The following is a 13,466-nucleotide window of genomic DNA, read 5'->3' as shown; positions in this document are numbered from 1 at the left end:
TGTTTTTTTCTACTAATTACTCTTGCTTTGTCCTTCTTTGTAGAGAGCTATTGGGAAGTTTGCATCAGCCATTTTAGCCTTGCCAAAGTCTGTCATTAAACTTCCCAAAACTATTCTTCAGTATTTAATCAGAGCTGCAAAGGTATTTGATGTTTTACTGATGTGTAGTGTGTGACTTTCTGCTCTGTAGAAATGTAGAGAAATATACCTTCATTGCCCTATCTCTGCATTTTCTCGATTCTATAGATGGTACCATGAAGGAATTACAGGAACGTAAAATATTAGAAAAAGTTTTCCAAATCAAGTTCTTAGAAGCCAAAGTTCTTATTATTTGACTCGTTCTTAAGTGGACACCAGTAACTATCAAAAAATAGAAAGAGAAAATGCAGATACAGATATACTTTCTGTCCTTCTCATGGTGTTGCGTAAGTCACATCTCATTTTAAAAGGGTCACATCTGGTTGCATGAATCAGTTCTGATGAATAAAAAGGGTGATAATTTTTCTCAGAAAGCTGGTAAAATTCTGGATAAGCTAATAAAAGATGTCTTTTACTCCATCTGTCTTTCGGGTCCCTTTCAGTCTCCGTCTTCCAGTTTCTGCACTTGGTACAGCCAGCTTCTCCCTGGGCTGATCCACCCAGTGCAGTCTGCGGGCTCCTCACTCCCACAGATCCATGCTAGGGCTTTTGAATACACTGTCAAAAATTATTTGTTGATTAACCTAATGCACAGTTGAAGTTATTCAGCTACCTATGCTGTGGTCGCTTTGTTACGGAAAAACATTAATAATGAATTCCTATTCTTACATTTTATAGAAAGCCCTTTCTCCTGAACTCAGTCAGGGGCAGCCACTAAAATGCTTTGCTCTGTATGTCCCTCAACTGTTAAGCGAGTAGTTCGATAGTGACATAGACCAGTGCTTCTCACATTTTACCCTGGGATCTTATTTAAATGCAGGTTCTGATTCAGCAGGTCCTATGGGACCTCATAATGTGCATTTCCCTCAAACTCTCATGTGAAGCACAACCGTGGCTGGGTCTTGAGTAGCACCATCCACACCTCCAGGTTCCTTCTGCTTTTAAAATGCCAGGATCCTGTTTTTTAGCGTAGTATTTACCATTTCTGCTTCCCCCAAATTCTTTTCCTTTTCTTTTCTATGACTACCATATGACTTTCTCAATTCATAGTTAAGAATTTATTTAAATGAAATACAACAATGTAATTATCCTCCATCTTAGTTTCTTTTCAAAAAAATTATCTTACAGACAACAGAAAGAAGGTGCTAGACCACACCTGAATCAAAGGACAGATGATGAAACTTCACCAATTTCGGTTAAGGATCTCCACTTTGATAAAGCTCTCCCTGTCTTAAAGAATAAGTGCATTTTCACATAAGTTGTTAGTAAAACAAATCCTATATTCCCCTGATATATACGGTAAAATTTAAGATAAAGTCAGGAACGCATGCTACTGGTAGTAGCTCTTTGGAGAGCTCAAAGGTCTTTCATGTAAATTTCCATGTATTTTTCTATTCCTGGTTCTTGGAGCTTGTGTCTGATTTTCCAGAGAGGCCCATCCAGCTGGCTGACAGGTGCAGCTGCAAAGTAAGAATTGGGAAGTTCTGGCTGGGCGCGGTGGCTCACGCCTGTAATCCCAGCACTTTGGGAGGCCGAGGCGGTCAGATCACGAGGTCAGGAGATCGAGACCATCCTGGCTAACACAGTGAAACCCCGTCTCTACTAAAAATACAAAAAATTAGCAGGGCGCGGTGGCGGGCGCCTGCAGTCCCAGCTACTCGGGAGGCTGAGGCAGGAGAATGGCAGGAACTGGGAGGTGGAGCTTGCAGTGAGCCAAGATGGCACCACTGCACTCCAGCCTGCGCAACAGAGCAAGACTCCATCTCAAAAAAAAAAAAAAAAAAAAAAAAATTGGGAAGTTTGGTAAGAGCCTTGCATTTCTTGAGTCAGTAAGGATTGGGACGTTTCCCCCTCCTCTTCATTGTCACGTTTTTCTGACCCTCTTAATAATTCCTGGAACTGTAAAATGTTTCTATTTCAAAACATCCAAGTTAAGATAATTTACCTACAAATAAGGAATTACCCTATGACTCCCTCCTCTCTCCATTTTCCCCGGTTTGCATACCTCAATTCTCAGGGCAGTGAGGCAGCACTGACATGCTTCTTCTTTAGGGGTCCTTTGTTGAGCCAGGAGTGCCCTTTTATAAACCAAAATGTTAATGGCACCCACCTTTTTCTACAAGACTCCTTCGATTCCACCGTTCACATCCCTTTTCCTCTCTCCTTTTCCTCCCAGTTTCCTTTTTCTTCAGAGAAAAAGAATTCCTCCAACTTGTGCGCCTCTTATATTCACAAATCCTCAATTACTTTTTTGTTTTCTATTTTCGGGATTCGTGCATCATCTAAAAGCTATGTTGTGATAACACTTTTTTAAAGGAAATGTCACCATATGTTGCTCTTAAACCTGAAAATTTCTTATGTTCCAGATTATTTTAAAACAATCAATATTGTGCAGAGGCAAGTTTGCTTATTAATGTACTATAACTCAAAGAAAGATATTCTTGATAGAATTCCCAATTAACACCCAATTAACATAGCCAGTAAACATCTAGTAAAAATTCCTTTATTCAGTCCTCCTGAGAATTCCAGTTCATCTTCCCATTATTTAAAATATGCTTTGGCATAAAATAGAATAATTTTTTGCCTCCTGGAATTCGTTATTCAGAAATAATACAGATGTTGCACTTGTTTTAATTTCTCATGAAATTCAGATTTCTACCAGTGAGAAAAAAAGAAACAGTTTTTCCATTATAGTAACCTATGACCCTTCCATTTCCATATATGGAAAAGTTGAATCTCTCTTTACTTTCTACTGACTTCACAATGCCACTGATTTGCTTATGCTGTGTTTTTCAAAGATTTCAGAAATCTGAAAATACTATAGAATAAGATGAACAGATCTGGGTTTAAAGAGCTCCCAGAAAACATTTATTTAACTTTATCATCATAATGAAAAACCCAGCTTCCCTGAGACCCAGGTGTGTTTGTGGTGCATGAGAGGCATGCCTGCTTGGCTTCATGTTGCTATATGGCTGACTTTTTCTATCAAGGTTTTCTTTTTGTTCTTTCTGCATGATTTGGGAGACTCTTGGAGGGGGGCTCTTCACAATTGCTCTTTCCTGGTTATCAGTTATAATATATTAATGCAACTATTTTCAGCTCTTGAATGAAAATGACAAAAGGCAACCAAAAGCCCCACAGTTTTTCTTTAATGCTATTCTGGAATAACTCCTTAACCTTAATATCACATTTTTTTCCTCGCAAAGTACTAATCATTCTCCAAATCCCTTTCTCAAGTCGCTGGTAACAGCTGTTATTCAGAAGGGAGAGTATCAAATGCACAAAACTATTTTCCCAAAGTAAATAAGACTACTAAAGATGTTATTTTGCTTTTGACTCAAAGTTTATTTGTGATGGGAGAAACTACTGATACTGAATGAGCCTTCCAGCTTATACCTATTGTGGACAGTGCAAAAGCATCAGTAATAAGTATCACAAATTGTGGTGAGATGTAGGGACTTGGGGAGAAATTATGGTTTGTATGGTATACCCAAAGTTTATCTCATGATATCTGTGATACCAGATGAAATATATTACTACAACATCTGTTGTCTTTTTCTAAAAAAAAAAATTGAATCTCATGATAATAAAAATAGCACTGGGATGTTTAGTTTGTGTTGGGAGGAAAAAATATTTCAAAAGTCAGGAAGCTTGCTGTAGGTCCCTTTTATTTCAAATTATTAAAAGGCAAGAAAATAATTGAACTTTCTTCCTTCAGTTTGTTTATCAAGCCTGGATTACTGATCCTAAAACAGCACTCCGACAAAGACACAAAGAGAAAAAAAGGTCTGCAAGAGAAGAACGGAAACGAAGGCGGAAAGGATCCAAGGAGGGTGAGTGGTGGGTGGATGGCTGCGGTGGGTGTGGCAGGTTTCAGGCTGTGCTCCCCAGCCTTGTCTGCAAAGGACAGAAACTTCTGAGGGATTAAGATTTTTAAATTCTAAAGAACGCCAACAGTTTTAATTTGTCCTCAATTGGTCATTTCTGACACTTGGAATAAATTAAAGCACAAAGTTAGGATTATATATATATTTTTAAGTAGGAAAAAAGGAGAGTTGCAAATGAAACCCAAAAAAAGTAGAAGAAAACTAATTTTTTACATGGATATTAAGTAATTAAAAAAAAGAAATACTACAGGACATGACTTGATCAAGTTAAAAATTGTTCTTAGAAAAAGCTAAGGCCAGGCGCGGTGGCTCATGCCTGTAATCCCAGCACTTTGGGAGGCCAAAGCGAGTGGATCACAAGGTCAGGAGATCGAGACGATCCTGGCTAACATGATGAAACCCCGTCTCTACTAAAAATACAAAAAATTAGCCGGGCGTGGTGGCAGACGCCTGTAGTCCCAGCTACTCTGGAGGCTGAGGCAGGAGAATGGCGTGAACCCGGGAGGTGGAGCTTGCAGTGAGCCGAGATTGCACCACTGCACTCCAGCCTGGGCGATAGAGGGAGACCCCGTCTAAAAAAATAAATAAATAGCCAATAAGAAAGATGAAACTTTGGCAATTTAATCAAGCAAAAAGGGAAAGCACACTTAAACAATACTCAGAAACAAGCAAACAAAAGGAACATATATTCAGCGTTATACCAAGATATTTGAAAACACGATATAAACACATCTCTAAGGGTAAAAATATTTCAAACTATAATAAAAAACATCAAAAGTGAAGTTGAAGTGCAGGTGATTCGCTCAGGAGCAATATTTTATTGTATATATCAGACTAAAGATGAGTATTCTGTGTATGTTAAGAACTGCTAGAAATCAAGAAAAGAAAAATTCAATTCAATCAGTGAGAGGGTGTGAAAAACAATTCACAGACCAGAAAACAAAAATGACCAAAAGGTGCTCAGTCTCACTATAATACAAGAAATACAAATGAAATATTTTGACATACTGTTTTCTTAACCCATTGGATTGACAGGAACTTAAACACTGGATAATGTCACTGCTTGGGAGCTGGTAGGAAGATAAGTACTTACATATACCATGAGTTGTACTGTGAAGTAGTATATCTACTTTGAAGAGTTGTGTGTCATTCCCTGCTAAAAGCTCAAATGTTACATATCATACTACAGACCAGTCCCACGCCTGGGTGTTTGGCTTATTCTATAGCAGTACTTGCACATGTGTACAAACACACACGTCTAAAAGTATTCATCAGACATTATTTGTTAATAACAAAAAATTTGGAAACATCCTAAATGCCCATATGAAGAAGAGTTAAATACATTATGTTACTAATATATTATGGAATGTTATTCAGTTCTTTAAAAATGAGATGGATAGCTTTGAGCTGGTATGGAGAACAATTCCTGACACATTATTAAGTGAAAAAACAACACACTGCAAATGGCACACACATTATGAAATCATGAAACAAATGAAGTCAGAGTAGTACCTCAAGACAGCATTTTGCATTTTTAATGGGTGCATATAATAGCTTATGAATGCAAGAGAAAGATCAGGAGGAATATTCACTCATTAGTAACAGCCGTTACTTCTTGAGAAAGTGGAGATTAAGTGGTATGATTAAAGATAAGGATCATCTGTTGTGTTTTCTTTTTTTTTTTTTTTTTTTTGAGACAGAGTCTCGCTGTGTCACACAGGCTGGAGTGCAGTGGGGTGATCTCGGCTCACTGCAACCTCAGCCTCCCGGGTTCAAGCGATTCTCGTGCCTCAGCCTCCTGAGTAGCTGAGACTACAGGCACACACCACCATGCCTAGCAATGTTTGTATTTTTAGTAGAGACGGGGTTTCACCATGTTGGCCAGGTTGGTCTTGAACTCCTGACCTCAAGTGATCCATCCACCTTGGTCTCCCAAAGTGCTGGGATTACAGGCGTGAGCCACTGCACCCGGCCTGTATTTTGTTTCTTTACAAAGGAAATGTATCCATAGATGGCTTGTGAAATATAAAAGGCATTAAAAAATTAAAAGGAAAACATAATTTCTAATGGAACTCTAATTACAAAGTCTCTTCTTTTTCACCTTTCTTCCCCCGATACATCTTAGTATCTTTATCTTACTTTATTGCTTTAAGAAGACAAAATTAATACACAATTGCTGGAACAGGTCAAACAGTAAAGAGGTACATGTATAATCTGCCCCAACCCAGTCACCTCAAAATCCTGTCCTCTAAGGTTACAAATCCTAACAGTATGTTGTGTTCGCTTTCACTTCATTTCTCATGTGCACACACGTGTATGCAGGTGGTTTCCTTTATTGGTTTTTTTTTTTTTTTTGAGACGGAGTCTTGCTCTGTCACCCAGGCTGGAGTGCAGTGGCGCCATCTCAGCTCACTGCAAGCTCTGCCTTCCGGGTTCACACCATTCTCCTGCCTCAGTCTCCCAAGTAGCTGGGACTACAGGTGCCGGCCACCATGCCCGGCTAATTTTTTGTACTTTTAGTAGAGACGGGGTTTCACCGTGTTAGCCAGGATGGTCTCGATCTTCTGACCTCATGATCCGCCCACCTCAGCCTCCCAAAGTGCTGGGATTACAGGCGTGAGTCACTGCACTGGCCTATTTTTTTTTTTTTAATAAGTTCATGCTCTACAAATTACTCTTGCATTTTCATTACCAATGTCATGAACATTTCTCCAATTAAGTATTTATAAAATCATATTATTTTTTAATAGCTGCAAAATATTCCATAGTGCAGATATGCATAATTTATTCAATCCTCTCACCCTCAATGGACATAAGGTTGCTTCCGGATTTTTGCCACAATGAACAGTGCCGTAATAGATATCACTGCACAAACATTTATATGTCATAATACATATGAGTGTATTTAAATGCTTAGCAAAGGTTAGGAAGAACATGCATTTTCCACAGAACAGATTCGCAAAAGTGGGATGACTTATTTAGAGTGTGCCTGTTTTTACTTTAATAGATATTTTTCTGAAAGGTTTTAGTACTTTGCCCTCCTCCATGTGAGGGACAAGAGTGTCCAATTTCCTTTAGCCTCACGCCACAGGATTTTACTCCTGTTTTTATCATTTTTCTTTCTAAGGATGACAAATGGCTTTTATTTTCATTTGAATGTAGTTGAATTCTTAACTAATTAAACTGAGCATTTTTATTTCGCATTTTGTTGGCGATTTTTTCTTTTCAAGTCTAGGATTTAAACATTTTTAGCATTTTCCCGCATCGTTCTGTCGGGTTGTTTGTTCTTATCAATTCATGCTATTTATGTCAGGCTTCTTATCCCTTTTTTTTTTTTCTTTTTTTTTGTCATTACTGTTTTAATTGTCTGGCTTCCCTCTGGACTGGGAGCTTAGTGAGGATTCTGACCAGTAACTTACACAAAAGGCGCTCTGCACCTCACCTGGTCCAGGAGGGGTTTAGGACTTGGGCCGCCAAACTCTAGGGCCTGTCCCTCAGGCACAACTGCAGCTGCTCCTAGGCTATGCCAGCCTCTGCCAGAGACCAGCTGTGAGGGTGTGGGCAAAGACAGGAAAAGCATAGGCCAGTGGAGGGAGTGGGGACAGGGCCAAGGGAGCTCTTGGGTTTGATTCACAAGGCCTGAATCACTGTGTGTGTGGGGGGGGGGGGCGGGGCGGGGGGGTGTGCGTGTAATGGGAGTGGGGCTAGGAAAATCGGTGCCTTCCAGAAGGAGTGTCTTGTTCCCTGCCATGGAACCTTCAGGAGCTGCTGCTCCCAGCCACAGGAAGTAGACCATATTAATATGGAATAAATACATGACCAGTGAGAGAGGCAAAATGTTGGAAAGCACACCCCAGACCAGCTGGGTCTCTACTACCAGACCCCAGGCTCAGGCCATCAATCACCCCAGGAGAAGGGATCCCAGCCCCCATCAGGACCCAGTGAGAGGCAGACAGCACGAATGCTGAAGGAGCACCAAGGGGACAGGTGAGGGAAGGGAGAGACTGGAGTACGGCGACAAGCAAAGCCATCTCATGCAAGAACAAGTTTCTATTCCCAAACCACCCTCATCCCCATCAATGCTCAGCTCCCTTCCTGCCCCCATGCCTTCCCTCTGCTCAACAGAGAGCTGGAGGCAGGAGGGCGACTCAGTTTGCCAGACATGCTGCTGCAGGTCCCCAGGCCCCAGGGAGGCTAACAAGGGACACAAACCCTTTGATGTTGCCACTCCTTCTCAAGGAATGCTCCTGCCCTCCCAACACCCCCCAAGAAACACCCAGGCCGTGGAAGCACAGAGCAAACAGCTTCATGCTCTGGGGGCCTATCTGGAGCTTCTGTCCAGGGCTTCTGTCTGCAGCCCTCAACCTACATCAGTCGGGCAGCAGGCGACCCAGCTCCGCCTCATCCAGCCGGTTGGTGGCCATGATGTGCTCCAGCTGCTGCCGGTAGCGTGCCAGGTCCTGCATAAGGTGGGGTACCCGGGTATTATCCAGCACCCCATGGGGCCGCAGGTGGTCCACATCCTCATAGGACACCTTGCCCGGTGAGGTCAGCAGCGGGAAATCGATGGTCTGGCGATGTCCCAGAATGCACAGGATGCCGTTCAGGTACACCTGGTCCTTGCTGAAACAACTTGGCAGCGGGGTGTCTGTCTGGCCGCGCTTGGCGCGCGCGCGCAGTACTCCCAGCGCACGTCGGCGTCACGCACGTAGCGCGCCAGGTCCTGGAAGAGCTGGCGGAAGGACATGCGCACAGCGTGGCGGCTGGTATGGTAGAGCTGCGCAGCGCGCCACGGTGACGGCTGCTTGCGGAGCAGCACGCTGTGCAGGGTGGCCAGGCCCTCCTCGTGGGGTTCGCCGGCCGTAGCCCGTACCGCAGCCGGCCCTCCGTGTTGTGCCACGGCTGGCGCGCGTTGTTACCGCCCCGCAGGTAGTGGGTGCCTGCGGGGAAGGCGAAGGGAGGCAGCGCTGGGCGGGGCGTTCGGGGACCCGCCTGCGAGCCCAGCCCTGGCCCTGCTCCACTTGGCCGGCGCTCTGGCCGCGACACTTCCATCCTCATGCTGCCGAACACAGGCTCGCACACAAGCTCTTCCAGCCCCAGGCAGCGTGAAGCCCCTCCTCCGGTGGACTCGCACCCAAGGATCCACAGTTGCTCACATATATGAATCCTCTCCCACCCATCCGCCCACCACTCTACACCCACGCACCCACACACGTGCATGAACTCTCCCGAACCGACATTGCCCCCAGCCCTCCTGAACACAAGAATACATATACAACCTGCTCAAAATCCTGGGTGCCCATATTATTTTGAACAGTCACGCTGATGCCCCCGGTAAAAACCACCTCTTGTCCAGAGCAACAGGATTCTCGAGGAAGAGGGACAGACAGATAGAAATAGTGGTTAGTGCCCTGCACCCTCCTGCCCAGCCTGGCCAGTCGCCTCCTAAACCAGGCGCCGTGTGTCCTCAAGCGAAGTCCATTCCCAGGATCTGGCCTTCCATCCACCCTGGAGGGCCCGCGTGGTGGTTGGCCTGGTGGGACCCTGAGCGTTCTCCCTCTGGCCTGTCCACTGTCGAGAGAAGTCGGAGAGGAAGTGGAGAGAGAAAAATATACCCGAAAGGACCAAGAGATGAAGGCGAGCCCAGAGCGTGGGCAGGCATGTTCTGGCCTACCTCTGTGAGCCAGAGGGCGGAGGTGGCTGCTCAGGAAGGAAAAGCCCCGACCTCGGGAGGGACAGGGGAGAAACAAAAGGGGGAGTTAGTGGAGCTCCTCCTTCCCACGCCTCCCAGCTGCCAGGCCCCTTTCATGCCAACCCATCCGCCCGGATACCCACACCCTGACCTATTTCATGCCACAGCATCCCTCCAGCCAGTACTGGCGGGCTCTGGTCAGGTTGACCGCCAATGTGGGCCGGCTGTTCTCCACCATCATCACTGCCTGGGACAGCAGGTCTTCACTCAGCTGCACCACAACCTCTTCGACGCAGCCCTCCTTCTGCATGTATTTGCGCACAATGGACCATATCTGGCACTTGGTGAGCAGCCGCCTCCCGGTGGCAGCCTCAAAGTGTTCATGGTTTCCAAACTTCTCCAGAACAGCCTCAATGATGCCAACTGCCTGATGGATGAACTGTCCAGAGGCCTCGCAGTACTTCAGCACAGCCGTGGGCATGGGCTCCTGGTACTCTAACTGTGGATTGTAGGTGTAATGCGACTGAAAGAATTTGTCTCCCTCACGGTCCACGTTGGTTGGCCGCAGGGCCACCAACATGCAGGGGCTCTTGCTGGCACTGTGGCCTGCATCGCTTTGAGTCTTAGCAATGTGAGGCAGGGAGGCTGCGGGCCGCAGGGTGCCCCCACCTGGGTTCCGTCGCCGTCCAGGTGGAGGCCGTCCCAGGGTGCCACGCCCCCGCCGGCCAGTACTATTTACAGAGTAGGTGCTCTCACTGCCATGCATGTGGCCACGGTGGCCCAGGTGCATCTGTGAGAAAGGCTGCTGCTCAGGCTGGGGCTGCAGTGCTGGGGGGACTGCCAGAGCCAGGGGCAAGGCCAGGGACTGAGACCAGGGATACAGTGGTGGCCCATCTCGGTCTGAGGGCTTCAGCCTATGACGCAGGGACAGGAGACTGGTAGGTGGGCTGGTGGGCACCTGATCATACGCCTGAGCCCCCGAGTCCAGCACCATTCTGTCTTGGGGGTCACATCCAGCTGGGTCACTCCAACTCCCCACACTGTCGACTTCTGGGGACACAGAAGGGCATGTGGAGACCAGCATGAGTGGGTGTGACCAGAGGACCAGCAGGCCCTGTACTCCACATTGCCTCTGCTGGGCCCTTGGTGGGCCCAGGCTCTGCTACCAGGGGTCTGATTGGCTGCAGCATCCATTGCCTCCAGCAGACTCACCCAAGTATGCTGGGCCAGGAGAAAACATTTTTGTTTTCGTTTTTGTTTTTTGAGACAGGGTCTTGCTCTGTCACCCAAGGTGGAGTGCAGTGCAATGATCATAGCTCATTGCAGCCTCCAACCCCTGGCCTCAAGTGATCCTCCCGCCTCAGCCTCCCAAAGTGCTGGAATTAAACACATGAGCCACCGTGTCCAGCGGAAAGCAAGAGTTTTAAATTTTAAACACCAACCTAGATGGTGGTTACTGGAATCCTCTCAGCCTGAGCTCCTGAAGGCAAGGACTGAGCCCCTTATTCATGATTCTAATCTCTGTGCTCAGCACTCACTTAATCTGGGAGGTGGTACAGTGCAGCCACAGCTGCCTGGGCTGATTAGGTAGGTGAGAAGGCCTCAGGGGCTGCCTTCTGCCTATGGCATCTTCTCAGTGCCACCCCTGCCCACCCACCTAGCTTTACCCACATCTTCCTGCCCATTTTTCCTCAGTCAGTTTCAATGTCTGAGGGCCCCATGCTTATGCCAGTACCCCCCAGAATACCCTCTCTCCTCTGAGCCATCTGTTGAAATCCAAATTGGAATCTGCTTTTGGGGAGCAGAGGGAAGCTTCAGCAAATCCAAGCCAATCTCTGGCTTGTCCCCTATCTGAGGGATCTTTCGAGCGGTCATCCAAGGCCAGTGTCAGGGCGCTCACCCCAACTCTGTTCCAGGACTCAGTCCAATCCCGTCTCCCCTCAGAGACTGCCTGGAGAGGCTCCAGCTGCCGAGCTCCCTTGCCTGCTCAGCAACTCACTTTCAGCGTTTCTCCTCTTTCCTACATCATCAATCTCTTCCTCTCTACTGGAGTCTTTCCATCAGCATAAACACCTGCTGCTATTTCTCCATCTTAAAAAACAAAACAAAACCCTCACTAGAACTCACACTCCTCCAGCTACAGCCCCATTACATCTTCCTCCATCTGCTCCTATTGCAGCACATACCTCGAGTCATCTATACCCAGTCTCCAGTTCCTTCTTTCCCGTTCTCTCTTAAATCCACTCCAATTAGCCTTTTGTTCCCAGCTCTCCATCCAAATTGATCTGATCAAGGTCACCAATGACCAGCAATGACCTTCATATTGATCAGCACCCAATACAGTTAATCACTACCTCCTGGAGTCCGGGCGCGGTGGCTTACGCCTGTAATCCCAGCACTTTGGAAGGCTAAGGTGGGCAGATCACCTGAGGTCTGGAGTTTGACAAGCCTGACCAACATGGAGAAACCCCATCTCTACTAAAAATACAAAATTAACTGGGTGTGGTGGTGCATGCCTGTAATCCCAGCTACTCGGGAGGCTGAGATAGGAGAATCGCTTGAATCCGGAAGGCAGAGATTGTGGTGAGCCAAGATCATGCCATTGCACTCCAACCTGGGCAACAAGAGCAAAACTCTGTCTCAAAAAAAAAAAAAAAAAATCACTGCATCCTGGACACATGCTGTCCACTTGGTTTTCCAAACACACTCGAACTTAGTTCTCCTCCTGCCTCGCTGGTCATCCCTATCTCCCTTAACACTGTAATACTCCAGGACTTGTCTATGGAAACTTCTTCATTTATGTTCACCCCCTAGGTTTTCTCATCCACTCTCGTAGTTTTAAATACATTAGCTCAGACTTCTTCCATAAACTTCAGACCAGTGTGCCAATTTCAGTGCAATTTGAGATTATCCCTTTTTTGTATGTTTCAGATGTTTTTTCCAACCCAAGACTTATATTTTGATTTAGTTATGGTATATGTGGTCTAAGCAATTTTTATTTTTTTTCTTGTGTCAAATGGGTCTAAATTTCCCCTTGCAGTTTCTAGGTTTCCATCTTGCTTTTAAGAAAGTCTCTTGGCTGGGCACGGTGGCTCACCCTGTAATCCCAGAACTTTGGGAGGCCGAGGCAGGCAGATTACGAGATCAGGAGTTCGAGACCAGCTTGGCCAATATGGTGAAACCCTGTCTCTACTAAAAATACAAAAAATTATCTGGGCATGGTGGCACACACCTGTAATCCCAGCTACTCTGGAGGCTGAGGCAGGAGAATCACTTGAACCTGGGAAGTGGAGGTTGCAGTGAGCTGAGACCGCACCACTGCACTCTAGCCTGGGTGACAGAGTGAGACTTTGCCTCAGAAAAAAAAAAAAAAATCTCTCCTCCCAAATATGATGCAGATGTTTCCCAGATTTTCTATTAATTTTACTTACATCTTAATTTTTTTTTTTTTTTTTTGAGATGGAGTCTTGCTCTGTTGCCAGGCTTGAGTGAAGTTGCACAATATCAGCTCATTGCAACCTCCGCCTCCCGGGTTCAAGCAATTCTCCTGCCTCAGCCTCCTGAGTAGCTCAGATTACAGGCACGCACCACCACGCCTGGCTAATTTTTTGTATTTTAATAGAGACCGGGTTTCATCATGTTGGCCAGGATGGTCTACTTGTGATCCTCCCGCCTCGGCCTCCCAAAGTGCTGGGATTACAGGCATGAGCCACCGCACCCGGCTACATCTTAAATTTTTATTCTATGAA

At 45.9% G+C, this 13,466-nt stretch overlaps 1 protein-coding gene and 1 pseudogene across 12 annotated transcripts in view; one reads left to right on the top strand and one right to left on the bottom strand.

Moving 5' to 3' along the window:
• Nucleotides 1-13,466, top strand: part of PIEZO2 (piezo type mechanosensitive ion channel component 2) — a 474,768-nt gene that overhangs the window by 409,932 nt on the left and 51,370 nt on the right. For 6 of the 12 annotated variants that reach the window (XM_054538165.2, XM_054538164.2, XM_054538168.2 and 3 more), the window contains 2 exons: nucleotides 44-142; nucleotides 3,857-3,971. In XM_054538165.2, the coding sequence (XP_054394140.2) occupies nucleotides 44-142; nucleotides 3,857-3,971 (214 nt within the window). The remainder of the gene's footprint in view (nucleotides 1-43; nucleotides 143-3,856; nucleotides 3,972-13,466) is intronic. The other 6 variants (XM_024235892.3, XM_063716831.1, XM_054538167.2 and 3 more) reach the window with 1 other exon arrangement.
• LOC100455005 (microtubule-associated tyrosine carboxypeptidase 1-like) lies at nucleotides 4,610-12,648 on the bottom strand (annotated as a pseudogene).

The sequence above is a fragment of the Pongo abelii genome, chromosome 17 (assembly GCF_028885655.2).
Source record: "Pongo abelii isolate AG06213 chromosome 17, NHGRI_mPonAbe1-v2.0_pri, whole genome shotgun sequence".
Lineage (NCBI taxonomy): Eukaryota > Metazoa > Chordata > Mammalia > Primates > Hominidae > Pongo > Pongo abelii.
The sequence above is the reverse complement of the archived record's forward strand: the minus strand, read 5'-3'. Positions and strand labels throughout refer to the sequence as shown.